This window comes from Vicugna pacos, chromosome X, assembly GCF_048564905.1.
Source record: "Vicugna pacos chromosome X, VicPac4, whole genome shotgun sequence".
Lineage (NCBI taxonomy): Eukaryota > Metazoa > Chordata > Mammalia > Artiodactyla > Camelidae > Vicugna > Vicugna pacos.
The window spans coordinates 10,970,143-10,987,735 of NC_133023.1; the positions used below are offsets into that span (position 1 = coordinate 10,970,143).

At 41.2% G+C, this 17,593-nt stretch overlaps 1 protein-coding gene across 2 annotated transcripts; it reads right to left on the bottom strand.

Moving 5' to 3' along the window:
- Positions 1 to 2,870: 2,870 nt before the first annotated feature.
- On the bottom strand, positions 2,871 to 16,513 carry PIGA (phosphatidylinositol glycan anchor biosynthesis class A). Of its 2 annotated transcripts, none has more exons than XM_015246461.3 (6): positions 16,384 to 16,513; positions 13,687 to 14,466; positions 9,337 to 9,469; positions 8,460 to 8,592; positions 8,106 to 8,312; positions 2,871 to 5,190 (listed from the first exon to the last, which is right to left on the bottom strand). In XM_015246461.3, the coding sequence occupies exons 2-6, from the start codon at positions 14,402 to 14,404 to the stop codon at positions 4,924 to 4,926; spliced, it is 1,458 nt and encodes a 485-aa protein (XP_015101947.1). In that variant the 5' UTR covers positions 14,405 to 14,466; positions 16,384 to 16,513; the 3' UTR covers positions 2,871 to 4,923. The 2 variants fall into 2 exon arrangements, with proteins under 2 accessions (XP_015101947.1, XP_031527036.1); XM_031671176.2 differs by lacking the exon at positions 16,384 to 16,513 and adding an exon at positions 16,003 to 16,172.
- Between the last annotated feature and the right edge of the window lie 1,080 nt (positions 16,514 to 17,593).

The following is a 17,593-nucleotide window of genomic DNA, read 5'->3' on the forward strand; positions in this document are numbered from 1 at the left end:
GCGTGTGCTGACATTCATGGCAGTGTTAAATGAACTAAAGAAACTTCCTTCTAACCAGAACCACCCAAGAGTTCTAAACCTACATTCCTCAGTTTAACAAACAGGACTCGTGTCCAGAGCTTTTTTATTCCTAAATCTCGGTTTTTGCTACGTTATGTTGGAAGGCAGGACCGGAAAGATAAAACAAACGTCTCATGGGGACCAAGCAAGTTACTTAAAGGTCATACAAAGAAGTGCCAAGACATCCTATGCTCTTGGTGGAAAGAGCCGCTGGAACATTTCATTTTCTCTTCATTCTGAGGTTTGTGGGAGATAAAGCCCAAATCTTACAATATGGCCAGTTAAGAAAGACTATTTACTCTAAGGCAGTATTTAATAAAAGGCCCATCTTGGATGCCTCTCCAGACTGGAAGCACTAGACCACTTGCTGTAATAGTTTCATCTATGACAAAGTCCCCCAGCAACACTCCTGATCTTTCACTTCCCATCATGCCAGTAAAGGTGGTGCCTCCTTCTGGAAAATGTGGGCTACACTTGATCATGGAGGACTTAATAATGGAATGGATGAAGATGCCCTAGGTTCTGGATGAAGTACCCCAAAATTCTATGGATCAATACCTTCCCTCGCTGAACAATATTCTCTTGTAACCCTAACTCTTCAACATGCATCTGCTGGCCAATACAAGTTGATTTATTTTGAATTTTCCTCACCTGGGAAAAACAGAGAAGGAAAAATCTAGGTGTCCTCTTTCATACTTAGCTAGATTAGATTTTCTAAATTTCTACAACAGATAGGGAAAGATAAGCCAGAATAAAATTATAGATGACTAAATAAATCTTACTTAATAAACGCTTAATGCAAAAATGAGTTTCTCCTAGCACTCAGGCAAATCAGAATTACAATCTATGTAAGAACTGTCTCCTTATACTGTTAAAAGGGTAAGGCATGAGAACACGGCCTTGAGTCATAATATACAACATATCCATTTCAGTATATCACTGTCTTGTGCTGTTTCCATTGTCAAGAACAGATATTCACATATAAGGTTAACTTTACCAAGCTTAGATTACCTGGTAGGCTGCCAGTGTATGAAAATACATGGATGAACACAAGTATTTAATTCTTTTCATGTCTCTTTCTCCAACTGTTCTCTAAGAAGGTGACCATTTATTCATATCAGCACGGTAATGTATATAGGATTATTCAGTCTTATGTTGGCCTTCATCTTCATTTAAAATATGGCTCTACTTTTTGTTTTACATGCCATGAGAAGTTCAACTTTTTTAAGGTTCCAATGGATGTCTACTCTTTCTGAGACATCATCTTTACTGTATTTGAGCATTACATTCGAGATGAGCCTAACAGGCTACTGAAATGAGTTAATTCATGGGATCTTTTATGGATATGAAGCACCAGGGTTTCTCAGCCTTCGCACTATTAAAATTTGGGGCCAGATAATTCTTTGTTGTAGCGGGCGTTGGGAGGTGCTGTCCAAAAGCATTGTCGGATGGTTAGCAGCATCACTGACCTCTACCCACTTGATGCCAATGCCCGACTCCCATCCAGTTGTAACAACCAGAAATGTCTCCAGGAGATACCAGGCGTCCCCTTGGGGGCAAAAATCACCACTGCCACACCCAGCTGAGAATTACTAAGCCAGCCAAATACAAAGGATAAAGGAAAATCAACTCCCCAAAGTACTGCTGAATACAAATCAAAATCTGTACAGGACTTTAATTTTCAGAATTCCGTTTTAAAAAAAAATACAGCCACAGGATGATCAGTTTAACATCTAGTCAGATTCTTTGGGGAACACAGAGGATAAAGAGGTCTTTAAGAATACTTCACAGAAGTAAACACTAGATACCCTGACTTAGCCAGAAATCAGTTTCGGTCTAAGATAAATCAGAACCTATCAATGTAGGTGACCGCTCTCCACTGCTTCCAACAAAGCGAATGGGAGAAGCCAGGTGCTGGGCGGCACCCTGCAGGTCTGCAAGCCCTGTACTTGCCCGGCCTCAAGCCTGAAGAAGGAGCCCAGAATCAGCAAAAGAAACGTCAAGTTTCATGGATGGGGGATCTTACACATCTGAAGCAAGGTCCTGGAGCGACAGCCCACTGCGTGTGGCAGACAGCAGGTAGCAGGATGGCAGGACATGGCAGCCGACTCTGCTACTAGGGAGAGGGGGAGATGACTAGTTATAGGGGGAATTGACGTCAGGTTGGCTCATCAGTTACCAAGGAAACCAGTAGAGGGGCATGCCCCTCACCGCACCTTTGATAAGCTATCATGGTGGAGCCCCTTTGAAAAGCTATCATGGTAGAGATGTTCTGATCTAAAGATTAGAAAGATCACTAGCTGGGGCCTGGGGCAAGTATGTAGGAAGGTCAGTCTTGTGAGTAGGGTGTAGGTGAAGCAGGGGACTGGTCAGGTAGGGGATGTACAGAGAGCAAGAGAACAGCCATCCTGAATGGCCCGATCATATACTGGGCTTCCGTAAATGAAGTCAAAACTCAAATTTCTCTTAAAATAGCTCACAAGATGTAACGTTTAATTACACAGCTCACATACACGATAGTTTACAGACGTATTCATTTGTCTCACGTGGTAACTCTAGTGTAATGAAAAATGAGGGCTTGTTTGGATCAGGAAACAAAGGCACAATTGAACTTGTTATTCCATGAGTAAAAGAATATTCTAGAAAGAAAAGATGACAGAGTAATTCATCAACTGAAGGATATTTCCTGTTTTACTAACAGACCAAGCAAAACATCAAATTGCACTGGAAAAAAAAAAAAGCTGGCGAGGTAGAAGTATGCTCAACTAGTAAATAATATTCTTTTCATCAAACAAGACAAACTCAGAAAATTCTCAAAATGTCATTTTGGTCTTTATTTCTGGACATGTAGCATGTTTTCATAAATCAGTTGTACATGTGCTACTTTTTATAACATCAAAAGAAATACAATATATTTTTCATAAATTCCTCATCACTGCAAGTTCACTTTCAAATAAATGTAAGTAGCAGGGTAGAACGGTATGTTTCCACATATTGACCAGTGCAACACTGACAGTTACAATTAAGGTATTCGGGAAGCCTGAAAAATTAAGATTTACCAGAACAAGCAAAATTTACTTCCATTTGTTTAAAAATAAAAAAAGGAAAATATTCAAATTACGTATTTTTCATGCAAGAACTTTAAATCCTATTTCCATCTGAAATAAATGGCAACTTAATAATTAAATGGCAACTTTGAAAAACTGCTAAGAAACAAAAACCTAAGAAAAAAAACAGTAGTATGCCTTTAAAAATTGCTGAACAGAATAAGAATAAATAAAACCAAACGTTACAGTTTCCTGCTTTATCATGAATATTGGCACTGTTTATTTCATATTTGTACGTCAGTTTCTATGCATAAGAATCCCAGTAAGAGTTAATGGTTTGGGTCAGTTTGTTTTTCTTTAACAAAAGAACCCCTAACATCTAAATTTCAAGAATCGCACTCTTGCATTTGTGTTTTAGTACAAAACACAAATATATTTCTTCTGTATCAGTGGCAACTGATTAACAGGCATGTTAGGATACTTTTTAAAAAGAAAAAAAAAATCCTGTACAGAATCTTAATACTGACAGAATCTAACTCGCGCACCCACAGTGCCTCATTCTTGTGATTTCACAGTCCTTTATCACAAAAACTTACTCTAAGGAGTTCCAAGAATTAGTAAGACACACCATGTGGATAATTTGGGGTTTAAAAACCCATGGCTCTGGGCAACAACAATCACCGTTAACAACATCCATCCACAAAGAGACTGTGTTCCTAACATTTTCCAACTCAATGTGCTCTAAGTAAAACATTCTGGGGTAAAGACTTTCGCACACTGACAATACTCATCAGATGTCAGCTAGGCCACAAGTGAAGGGAAATGACTTCTATCAAAGGTACAGGGTAGCAGCAGATTTGAGATGGCACACCTCGTACATTCTGCTCGGAAAACATCAAGGCATTGACAGAGGACTGAATTATGCACTTCAAGATGGGGAGGGTTTCTCTGCACTAGCATCAACAGTGATATCGGTCCCTAGTATTGAAAAAGCAAAAGATCCTCACACACACAACTGAAGACAAAAGCTCTACCTAGGAGAATGCATACAACAGGATCAAAGAACACGGGGTATGCCAGCAAATTTTTCCTGGCACTAAAAGCATGAGCGTTTTTGGCATGGTGGATATCTTCCATTTCATGTCAACTGTGACTATGACAAAGTGAGCCATTTGAGTGACAAACAAAGAGTGAATGCGCCCCGGGTCCTTAACCAACGCAGGAAGTACCTAGTTCAGCATTCTACACATAGTAGGTGCTTAAAACATGCTGGTAACGGATGGACCATTTGACTCAAGAAACCTGCTGATACATGGAACACTTACTGAGTGTACCCAATAAATGTTTAAGAACATGACTTAAATGCCTAATAAATGTAGTATGAACACGACTTAAAACAGTTTATATTATTGTTGTACTTCCCTAAAGAAAATCTGTAAACATCTGGTGAATGTCTAATTAATGGTAGAACATTTAAAATTGGCCAAAAAATGCCCAGAAAACGTTTGGCCCTTCAGCACCCAAAGCTCCCAAAATAGAACGTTAAAACATCTCGGCTAGAGGGATTTCAGTAGTCTGAAAAATTGCATACCTGAGTGGCTTAAATGTTCTCTCCCAAATTTTAAATAAGTGCAAGGAGTTTCTAACACTCAGGAATTGCATAAGTTTTCATCTTTCCACAAAATAAAACATTGAATGATATAGAGGTAGCATAACTTACTAAATTAACTTTTAAAATAAAGAAAAAAAAAGCAAGGTTATTTTCAATAGTCTTATTAGAGCTATCATGTTTAATTCTCGCAATCCAGGCTTTCTTCTACCTGGTTTTAGACATCTCATTATTCTCACCCCCTTTTTTACTGCAAGGACGCTGACGAGCCCAGGTAGCCCTGGGCCCTGTGGCATCTACTGCAACATCGATGATAGAATCTGGAGTCACCCATCTCAGGAAAACAAGGAAGAGAAAGTTCAATACAGCCAACAAAGCAAAAATGCAGCCTGTCACTGGGCCACAGTGAGAGATGAGTCTGTCCAGTCGTTTGTCCATCGATAACACAGCTTCCCCTGCCACGCGGTCGTATACCTGGCGGGAGAGAGGCCAAGAATGAGCACGCTGACCCACCAGCAGCAGCGGCCTTGCACAGGCCAGGAATGCTTTAGAGGTGTCAACAGAAGCTGCTTACATTTCATTGTTGTTACAGTAACGATGTGATTAGTGAAAGAAATGCCACTCATCTGTGCCATTCAATTCAACGCTTAGGGAGTGCCTATTCTGGACAAGACACTGGGGTAGATAGTGAGTGATACCAAGATGAACATACCATGGCTCTTGTCCCCCGGGAGACCACCATCAACATTTAATCAACAACGAGAATTCCAAAGTCTGAGAAGTTGGAACAGCTTTTCGGGACACCTCTGTCGAGGCCATAGTTAATTTAGCAGGGACTCCCTGAAGCAGGACTGGCCCTTTAAACTTCTTTGGCTCGGCTGAGAGGCTCTCTGGCAGACATCAGCTGCAATCAGGGTTACAATCTAGTGTGCTTCTGGGTACACAGAGGCTCCTCTTTCCACAGCCATCGGCGGCTGCATTGCTGAGCACAGATGGGGAGGATATAAGAAATGTTTCATGGATTCCAAACAAAAGGAGAGGGAAGAGAGGGGGGGATATTTGGGTAGATGGTATAGGTCAAACACTGGCAAACAAAGCTCATTGCTGAGAACTGGTAGTAGGTGGCTTGCTTTTTATTTTAAGTACTGCTAAGCACTAAACTCAGAAATATTAAAAAAAAAAAGATCTTTGAAAATTCTTATCTCAGATACACAAAATGGGCCAGCACGAGTGTTTCAAATTGCATTTGAGCATTACTTGTGCTCATTCTCACGTATCAGACCTGTAAAGCATCCCCTTTTGAACTCAAGAAAGTTATGACGTGTGGTGCAAATTCTACACGTCAATGGCCTCTGAAAGATACAGGTTGTTTTCATCTAGCTCCTCTATCCCGAGGACATTTGGAATACATTTTAAGCAGAATTATGTCAAGCATTATGCTGAGTCTGGCAAATTAAAACTTAAAAAGAATGTTTCAGCACGAACAGATTTAATTTCTTGATCAATTTTCTAACTAGCACAATTAAACTAAGAAGGAAGAGTTGAAAGGGATGGAATGTCCTGCGTGGAACAGGTAGAATTAAAAGAGCAACTACAAACTCACCTGTGTGTCCACCTTTATTTCTAGGCCAATTAAGCGAAGTAATTTATGATCTCAAGTGACAAAATAATAATTTACCACTATGAAGAGAATGACAGGGATGACAGCCCATTATAGGCAAGGACTAGCTTTTTTCTGAATATATACTACGAATCACTAGAGTGTAAAACCGAAAATGATACAGATGTCTTAATATTATTTTAAGAATAACTAAAAGCACATTTGTGGTTTCAAAAAACCCTAATTCACTCCTTTAACATATGCTGATAAATTGTCACTGTAGCTCTCTGGCGCTGAATTGACTATCGACATAGCTCAGACTTCTGAGGTTTACATGATGTCAATCAAGAAGATGAAGTCACAACTTACAGAGCCATGCCTCTCAGGATGGGTTTCATGGGAAAAAAACCTGTCTAACCAAATATCCCTGCCAATCATTCCCAAATTCCACCTCTGCTCTTCAAGGGTCATGTTAGAACCGAGCAGTGGCTGGGGAGGCAGGCGGGCCGGAGCAGGAAAGGCCCAGAGCCTGCCAAGTCTCCCTAGGCGACTGTGACATGTGCTCACAGCAGGTCATCAGTGCTGCACCCCAACTTCCAAAGGAAAGCCAAGACATGTAGTTCTCTCATATGGGTGGAGATACCACAAAACTTCTCCAAAGTTGAGTATCTCAGAGATATTTCAGTCAAAACTGTTTGCTGACACAAACATCTCATTATTTCAGTGGAAAATGTATTGTATGTGTCAATTTTTAGAGATTAAAAAGAGTTTTATTGGACTTAGATTCAAATACGGGCTCACCTCATGTATGGGAATTTACAATTTAAAGCAAGTAAGAAAGCCTTTCTGCTTCCTCAGCTCCATCTTGCTCTCTACTTTGGGCCAGAAATGAGCTGCTGAGCACAATGAGAGTAGAAATAAAGCACTCTCTTCTCCACACTCCCGACTGACTGTCTTTCTGGTTCGCAGCTTCTATACACTAAGAAGCGGAGTCTTCCCACCCAGCTTGTTACGTGGTAATCAGAGACAGGAGGCAGACGAAGTGATGAGAGGTACTTAAATACAGGACAAAACCGAGGAGAATAAATGAAGTCCTGATCTCGAAATAAGGACGCATTTCCCACAACTGTACTCCCCCACTTAAGGGCATCACCCTGTCTTGTGCACCTGCCTTTTGGACATTCTCCATTGCTGCCTTTTATTGGTGATCCTACTTTCAACATGTGTCATGTGCAGTTTGAATTCTAACTTACTACGTTCTCCGTCAGCCCAAAGATGCAAAAAAGTCCCTTTCCTATGGAAAAATCACAGCAGCTAGCAAAAGTGACACAAGAGTTTTAGGAAGCAGCCTGAATTAAATATTTGCATGTTATAAAGCTGCTGCAATGGCTAAACAAAGCCACTTATTTTCTAATGGACCTACGTGCTTTAGAATTATCAACGGCCTCAAAAAAACATCTAAGAGCAGATTTTAGTATTAGTTTTGCCTCCAATCGTTCTGACTTCTAGAAAATTTTGTAACTTCTTTATGCTCAGTTTAATGAAAGGTCTAGATGCTGTATCACTGCTATTTTCAGATGTCAAATGCAACGATATGACTAGAAACTTAGCCTAGCATACGCCAAAAGTAATACATAGTTCATCTCTTTTCATTTGGAAGAGATGTCATAAACTTAAGCAACAGAGCAGAAATGGTAAACGTATGTAAGCAGCAGCAAACATGTACATGAAACATCAAGTAAGATTCAGACACAATCTTCAAATACCCTTTTCTTAGCAGGTGACATACTTTTTCGGTTCTCTCCGCAACGTTCCTCCAAGTGTAGAAAGTCTTTACTATGTTATGGATCTTTTCTGGAGGCAGCAATGCTCCCGACTTCAGTTGGGAAATAGCTTTTTCCAACCCCTCACACAAAGATTTCACAGAAGGCTCACATAAAATGATAAGACTTTCTGGAAGTACTTCAGGAATTCCACCAACCCTGGTACTCACAACCTTAAAAAGAAAACAAGAACCTATGAGCCACCAGTTCGTATCTTGGGAAAAGCAGCAAAACCCACTTTGAAAAGTATTACAGTATCTGTCTGATTATTCTTCAAAATACAAGAGACCCCAATAACGTAAGCCCTCAAAGCTTTTTACCTGTAAACCACAACTGGCTGCTTCCACAATGGCCATGCAGAATGCTTCAGTAAGGGAAGTATTAAGAAAAATATGTCCTTGAACTAAGACATTTCTAACATCCTTGTGTTCTAAGGCTCCCAAGAGGTGCACTCTGATTTTTGAGATAAGAGAAAAAAGAGGGGAGTGAAAATCATGTGACAACAGAAACATCATTTACTAGCCAAGTGTGCTACTCAGGTTATATTTGGATTCTTACTGGTTCTAATGTTTTCCACCTTAAAAGATTAATATATCCAACTCTGATCTAAAAGAAAAGGTCATATAAAGTTGTTTGGTTAAAACTTGTACAGCTAACAGATTTCTAACTTTTGCCGCATGTATCAAATCGCATCTTCTCCAAAAGCAGTCTGCATTCAATGAAACTATTAACACACCTGGATGAGTAAATGTTAAATTTCTAAGAAGGAAAATGTCCCTTTTAAATTGCTGCTTCACGTGCCCACAGCTCACGTCATCTAAGTTACCGAGGAAGAGAAATGTTCGAATCTGTACGTGCAGAGCAATTTACAATGATTTGGGCCACACTACTTAAATCACAATTCACGATGGCTGGAGAATCTGCAAACATTTCCAATTAAAGTGGGGGTTTCTTTTGGTGCATTCTAAGGTGCCCCAACCACTGCCCCCAAATAATTTTGGACTAACAGAAAAAAATGAAAATACGAATGCTTTAACTAGGATTTCCCATTATATATATATTTTAAAATAGGCCTTGCACTACATTTTCATCAAGTACATATAAGAGATACAGCCCACTTAATGCAGGTACGTAGCCAAAACTAAACTTAGGTAACTGCTATTTTCTCACCCAAGACAGTATGGAATCCATCAATACCTGTCATGTAGCTGGTATCTTTCTCGTACTTCTTCCAAAATGATTCTCTTTGGTCCCTCTCCACCAATTACGAAATTTAAATCAGGGTATTTCTGACAGAGTTCAGGTATTATACCACTAAGCAAATCGGTCCCTGAAAACAAAAAGTTGAATGTTGGAGATATTAATAATTAAACTTAAAAAAAATCATCAAAACTACCAAGAATCTGCTCACTTTGAAAAATATTAGCTATGCCTTCCCTAAGTAGAGAAACTGATTCTCTTAAACCTTTCCTGGAAGGGTGAAATCTTTCATGAACTGCCAGGAGTTCCCCAAGAGTTGCGATTGAAGACATACACACTGACATCCATTGCTCCCTTCCACACGCCCAACGTGTGCCCGATTCTGTTTCGTTTCAACACAATGTTCTTTAAGTTACTCAGCTGTGCTTATGCATCGCCTACTGCCAAAAAATGCATTTGAGGTAGGTAACATTTCAGTTAAAATTTCCTACAGAGCAGGACAGCTGACTGGAGATCTGCGTCTTGTCCCACCCTCTTTATAAGCAAGCTCTTCCGTGACTGGAAAGTTTCCTAATACAGAAAATGAAGAGACCTGTGTACCTGAAGTCCGAGGTCTCTTTCAGCTACAGAGTTCCATCTGTCTATGATTCTACTTTCTGCCACAGGAAAGGGCTCAGCAGCAAAGTATAACCACTTATTCCATTTCGTTGAAAATGCGGTCTGGACAGAGGATTTTGCAGCAAGCACTATGCTATTAGCAAAATTTAAAGAATAGTCCGTCCAAACGTGCCAGAGCCCACTCTCCCTGAATGACAGAAAATGAAGCCAAGACCTCAAGGGCCGCATCATTACAGTCCATAGAACAAAAGGATACATCTTGGTTACCCCCATCCTTTTTTAAAGAAAACATGTTTCTTGTAATATGTACATACAATCTCAGGTAACACAAAGCAGTAAAAATAAATCATGCCCGACTAGTCTGAAAGTGGCTATCCCAGGTGACAGACACGTTGATATTTAGGAATTTAGTTCATTAACGGTTACAAATCATACACTTTCAGAAGTGAAAGTAAATGTAAAATAACCCAGTCAAAGTTTCTTAATTTAAGAAACACACACACACACACACACACACACACACAAGAACTGCACTTCTATCAATCTTCCTAAATATAGGGAGGTCAATTATTAAAAACATGGTAGAAGAAATAATATATATAGGGTCATTTTTATTAAGTAATGCAAAGTAAGAGTTACTAAATAAACTTAGTATTTTCAAAATATGATTGCATTAGCAAACATAAATTCACATGTGGCTTTTCTGAATTACGAAGGCTTCTCATTAAAATCTTAGCTATCTTTCTTTTAAGTCTATTACCAAGTCCATCAACTGGATTTCTAGATAACCCAGGTGTCTTAATGAATTTTAACATTTAACCTCCCATAATTCTTTCCTTTCCTTCCCCTCTGTCCCTTCTAATACAAAAGTTAAGAATCCATTCTTTAAATGAAAAATAAAAACCCACATATACAGTAAAAATCCTAATTGCTGGTAATAGCTAACATTTAGTGAGTGCTTACTATGTCAGGCAACATACTTTAAACGCACTGTCATTTAATCCTGACAACTACCTTAGAAGAAATGGAACTGATGGATATTATCAATGATCTATAACGTTATTCTAAGACTAAAGGTCCACCCCCAAACGAAAAATGTTCTGGTGCCTCTAACAAGAGTCTAACACAAAAGAACATACAAAAGGACTTTCAATCACCATATTCACACAAAATGGGACAAGGCAAGTTCTGATTCGAGCTGCTTTTAAAGTACAGTCTAACAATATTTTGAGGAATCTTTTGAATCTATACCTAGGATAATGGTGGCTGGGCCGAGGGTGGAGGGAACAGGAGACCTTAACTCAAGAAGAACTCAACTCAGGTTTGTCACCTCTTACTTACTGTGTAACCTGGGTGAGTTACTTACCCTCTCTGAGACTCAGTTTCTCTTACATGCAGATAACATCTACCCTACAGTTGTTGGGAGGGTCAAGTGAGGCACTGTATCATGCACAGGCTTTATCAACTGCAGAATATAAATGTAAGTTGTCATTATCACTTGAGCAAGAAGTGGGGCATGCCTGCACACGCACAGGAGCACTGCGAAACCCTGACCGCGAGCAAAACAGGCTCAGCAGGAGAAGGAGGCGGCCGGCCAGGGAACCTGGGCGATAGGACTTTTGATTTATCCTCTCTGAGGACATTCCAGTGGCCTTTGATATCTGGTCCAAATGAACACCTCCTAAAGAAATCAATTTATTAATAATTAATGGACCATTAACACAACTACTCACTTTTGGGCTACAGAGGTGGCCGTTCCTTCTCAGAATGTTACTTTTTGCACAGTGCCTGGCATACGGAGAGGGTCTGATAAATATTAGTTATACTAATGGATTGCGAACAGGAAAGGCTGTACCGTCACAGCTGGTGATTAGATCAGCTGGTTGAAATACCATAATCAGTAAAGGTTACGGGTTCAGTCTTTGAACAGATAAGTTAATTTTGCTCTGATCCTTGACCACACATGCTATCTTAGCTAGCTATCTCACAAAGGTATATTATTTGGTGAAAAAACAAATTCGACACGTTTTAAGTTGCAACAAACACACCAGCAATATCCCCAAAGAGATCCAGAACACAAAATGTTGATCCATTCACATCTTCTTCCAGTAAAGAATGAAAGCACGTCACTGCCTTCACCCCGGAAATTGCAGTTTAGCAGTAGTTTTCTCACTAGCCTCCGCTTAGTGGATCACTGCATGGACCAAGGTTCTCCACTCCAAAGGTAAACCATCCTGACCAAGGCCCGCATCTGGATTTTAGGCCACTCCCTAATACACTGGGACATTTTTGATCCCACCACTGAGCTTCATGCTTACCTAGAGTCAGCTGCGTTTGTCCACAAATCTTTCTGATGCCAATTTCACTTGTTACTATACTCGGTTATTCAATTAAATAGCACACAAATTGATGAAATGAGTTTCTGTGAAACTACGCTAAAAGGTTTGAAAAATCCAATAAAGACATAGAAAAGAGTGCTTGTCAGAGGGTATCCTGAACCACTGTATAAAATCAAAAACAAATTAAAACTCCAGAAGCACATTACTCCATATGCCTTTAGGTTCTCACTGCACTTAAAAGAAACCCAAATTGGCAATTGTAACTTATGCTTTTTGAATGTGACTACACAAGAAAGATGATGTGGCTCCAATCAGTAGACCAGTACTCTTAATCCTGCAGGCCTACATCAAACTGTCAGCAATTCACTGCATGTTAATAATATTTTAACTTCAAATATTTTAAAGGGGTTAAGTGTACATATCATCTTTTTAACAATTCCCTACTTTCAGTGACAATTTTGACTGCTGGACAGGTTTTCAAATACCATCCAGAAGACCATTTATGTTTTGAATAACCAGACCATTTCAGACTCTTAAGTCAGCGAGGATCGACAAATTCAACTGCCGTACCCATGAAGTGTTGCAGGGGCGCTAACATAATCCCCCTTGATAACAGCAGATACTTCTCGAGGACAAACTGGGCTGAGGACTTCATAGGAACCATCACTGAACCCTCACAAGATCACCATGGTTGCCTAAATTATACAAAACAATTGAGACTCGGATGTGTTAAGTAGCTTATCTTCGATCGTACCAAGGGATGGAGCCAGGATCGGACTCTGGGCCATCTAAACCTCCTGCCTTCCATCACTCACCTGCCAGTACATTATGAATGTCTTATCTATGATTAAATAAAATAAGCAAGCTACAAAACAAGCAATGTGCAGAACAAGCTCACTGATTCTGAGCATATGCGTAAAAAGACAGGAAAGCTAGAATCAAAACATTCATTAGGGTCATCCCTGAATGGTAGTTACAGCTGATTTTAGTTTTCACCCTTGTGCTTTTCTGAGTTTTCCAAATATCTGCAATGAAAAGAAAGGGTTATGTGGTGGGCTGGGCCCTGTGCTTCTTACTGCACATGTAGGGAAATTTTCAAAAGATCTTATCTATTAAACAGCATCAGGTTGTTTTTACTTTTAAGTAACAATCAAAATATCAAAGGTTGGGGGAAGGGGGAAGGTAATATTTACCACGGTCCCAGAAATTTCTCCGTTTGTATGTATAAAACAGTATTAGACCCTTCTTTGCTATATTTAATGCAGAAGTAGTTATAAAAACATAAAACAAAAGGAAAAGCCAAACAATCAGTATATACACAAATATTCAACAGCTTTCTACAAGGAAAATAAAAGGCTGTGCAGTACAATTGTAGCTATCATTTCATTACCTTTTCTGTAAACAAGTCTGCTGACAACAACAACAGTTATTACACTATCATCCCTTCTAAATGGGTCTGGAGTGAAGTCAGTAGGATCTACAGCATTAGGAATGACGGATACTATTTCAGGATTCAGTGCTGCTCTTAGCACAGTGTTTTCCTTACTAGTATAAGAGACACAAATTATGTGGTTTGTGTCACAGAGAGACACCGTTAGAAGCTTGTTTGTAAGCACCGAGCTGACATCAGCAAATCCAAAAAGGGAATGGTCCGTGAAGACTGTCTGGAGGCCCATTGTCTTGGCGTGGAAGAGGGCGTCATGGGCCATGGCAGAAAAGGAACTATGTGAATGGATTATCGTGACTCTCTCCCGAACAAATATGTACCTGAGCAGTGGCAGACTGTGAAAGAGGGTCGTGGCTGTAGATTGGTTGTACATGACTTTCAGAGGCAAGTAATAGACTTTGAGGCCATTAGTGAGGTAACGGATGCCTTTTCGATTTCCATAAGCATGGGTGACAATTATGACCTTGTGCCCTCTTTCAATCAGGCACTGAGAGAGCTGATAAATGTGGCTTTCCACGCCTCCCATATTCGGGTAGAAAAAGTCCGACACCATGCATATATTATGGGTATGAGTTATACTCGTGGAAAGACTTCCAGGGCTGACATGGGAGAGTGTGGCTGAGGGAGGCTGGTCAGGTCCACCTCCTCCACTACAGGCCATGCTGAGATGGTTTAGGCATTAGTCCTGAGAGCAACTCGTTTAAGATATGCGTCCTTTAGTGCCTGAAAGAGAGAGTAAACAGGATCTCAGCTCAGAAACACAATACATTCCATACTCCAAATCCAGATACAAATATTGTTTGATTGTTAATGTGAATCTGTTAGCTTTTCTCCTAGGGATAAAAGAAAGCATATAATGAATTTATGCATTTGACAACATTTACTTGCTTAGCATTTACTATGTGCCATACAACAGAGCTAGATTCTGCAAAGCCCTCATATCTTAATCTTGCTCTAAAAATACTGCTACACATAATTTCAAATAATGTGTTACACCACAGGAGCTAGTAATCTGCCATGCTAACAAACAAGTTCCTTCAAATCATTAAATATATGACTCTTTACAGAAAAAGTTAACCCCACTTGTGCTAGTATTAACTTTGTGCTTCCCACTAAAACACACCTGGGGTTAGAACTATCTCCTCAGAGCTTTTTTAAGTGTCACCTGTAGCACATGCCGCAGAGCTCCACATCTTATCCTCCTTTATTCAAGAATGGTGATCATCCAAATGCTCCCTTCATATTCTTAAACTTTCACTTATGTAAGTCTTTCCTCCACGAGTGTCCCTCCCTTCAGTTTGGAATCAGAAGATAAAGACTGGATCTGGGGCCGTTTTCTACATCTAAAGTAGGAAATGCTTAGCTCAGGGGTTCCCTAGATCTACCCATCAGTGCAAAATCCTCACTCAATATTCAGCACAATTACAGATTTTCAGACGTTTAAAACTAAAGGGGTTCTTGGAAAGTTAGTGAAACTCTGCCTCAGTTTTACAATGAGATTTCCACGCCTCCAGAAACTCAAACTATACAACGGGAAGCCACCCTAAAGGTCTGAGTTTCTGATTTCACCATAAACTCAGAAAATGCAAATTAACAGGTAACAGCTTGTGCAAAGTCTAATCATTCTCTCCAATAAAATCATCTTTATTTTAAATACATTCTCAGAAATACTCAATAGGTGCTTGTTGACCTGAATTTACTAATTAAGATTCAGTATTACCAAATCGTGAGATCATTCAAGTCTGTACTTTTAAGTGGCTTCACTAACATTTTCTTACTATGGTTTGTCACCTAAACCCGAATTTCCAATTCTATTCAATTTTAAAAGATGAATGATAACGAAAACAGTGAGTAGAAAACCCAATGAAATCATTTAAAGTTCTGTCATTAACCCGCAATATTCTGTAAGGAATCTGTCTACCTGGTTATCACGCCTTAACATCCTCGTGGCGTAAAAGCTCAACGGCACAACCACAGAATCTTAAGATTTTAAAGCTGAAGAGAGGCTTGGAGGTCTAGTGAATACCCCTCTTATTTTACAAATGAGAAGCCAAACAAGTTGAGCGATCTGCCCTAGGTCCCTACCCAGCCACTTAAGTGGCAAAAGCGAGATGGCCGTAAAATCCATGGTCAACGAGTCCCTGGGGAGTCATTAGCGACAGGGACTCCTGAAGAGCCTTAGGAAGACGTCGCGGGGGCTCGGGGTCAAAAGGATGGTGCTTCCACCCATCCCCTGGGCGCCGTCCCGGCTTCACTCACCGAGAGGTCGCTGGGGAGCGCCCGGGCCAAGGAAGGAATGACCCCCGCTCAGTCAGCGACCCCGCCGGAGTCAGACGGGGTCTCGCCAGGACCAAAGGGAGGGAAACGGTCAGGGAGTGGGCAGGGGGCGGGGACCGGGGACCGGGGACCCCGGAGCCGTTGGCCCCGCTCGCCTCAGCCGACGCGGAACCCGCTACAACGCGGCCGCCTCAGCGCACCCTCAGCCCCACTCGACTCCGGAGACCCTCGACCCCGACTTCCGAGCCTCAAGCCGGGTGGGCTTCGCCCCCTCCACTGCCGGCCACGGCCCCCTGCGGGCAGCCCAGTCCCATCTGGAAGCGGCAGAGAGTACCGGCGAGGGGAGGTCAGACGCGCACTTACCGGCGAGTCCCATGGCCGCCAGTGTCCGGACCTCCCGCGGCTGCAGCCGGAGTCCCACCCCGCTGTGCCGAAGCACCAATCCGGAGGGTCCGCGCCCGAGCGCCGCGCCCCCGAAACAGCCAATCACTAAGAGGCGCTGGGGTCACGTGCAGGATCGACGCTCAGGCCGTATCTCTCAGCACGGGATGTAACGTCAGCGCGCGCGTGCACGTGTCGCCACGATGTTCCGGAAGACTTGTTTTCTCCGTGTTGAAAACAGTAACTCTCGGTTTAACCCTTTATATGAATTCTTACTGTTGAGAGTCTCGAAAAATCGGTCTTGCTCTTTTCTATACAACCAGCCTACCAGGACCCTTTGACACTGTAGGACCAGCACTCCCAGAGTGCCTCTAGGCGACCCTTTGGCGCTCCTGGGAGTTGTAGTCCCTTGGCCGTTGGAGGCGAATCCGAACTTAGAAAACTCACTCCCAGGATGCACCGCGCTTCTAAACGCGGATCCTGCGGACTGCCGGGTGGGCTTGCGCCTTGGTTGCCTAGTAACAGCGTCTCTTTTCTGGAAGCCAGTTCTGTCTGACTTCCAACTGGAGAGACTTTGGGGTGGGAAGGCTACAGAAAACTGGGGTCATCGTGGTGATATGTTATTATATGTGCCACAGCAGACCTGCCTGGTTCTTACCAGTCTGGTAGGGTTGCCTGATGCAGTAAATAAAATACACAAATAAAAAGTCAAATCGGAATTTTTTAATAATTTGAATTTCAGATAAACAAATAACTTTTTCTGTATGTCCCCAAATATTGGCGACTTTACTAAAAAATTATTCGTCGTTTATCTGAAATATAAATTTAACTAGGCATCTTATATTTTATCTGGCAACACTCCATTCTGGAGAAAAAAAATCTGAGGTCTGACCTGAAATAACAACTCCCACTCAAACTGGTTTAACTGGCTATCCTGGTGCTTGGGCAAGAAGCTAATGAATCAGTGGGAGTGTTCTGATGGTCACCCACCTCTCACAATTGGTACATGCATTTCCCCAGCTGAGCAAATGCCTTCCCGAACACTGTCACTTCCATCATTAGCAGCACCCATTTTAAGCCTGTAGAAAGCCTATTCATCCCTGAAGATTTCAGCTCCTTTCTCATACCCTCCCAAACCTCCAGAGAGAATTAAATCCTTGCTCTTCTGTATTTTAATAGTATTTTGGCTATA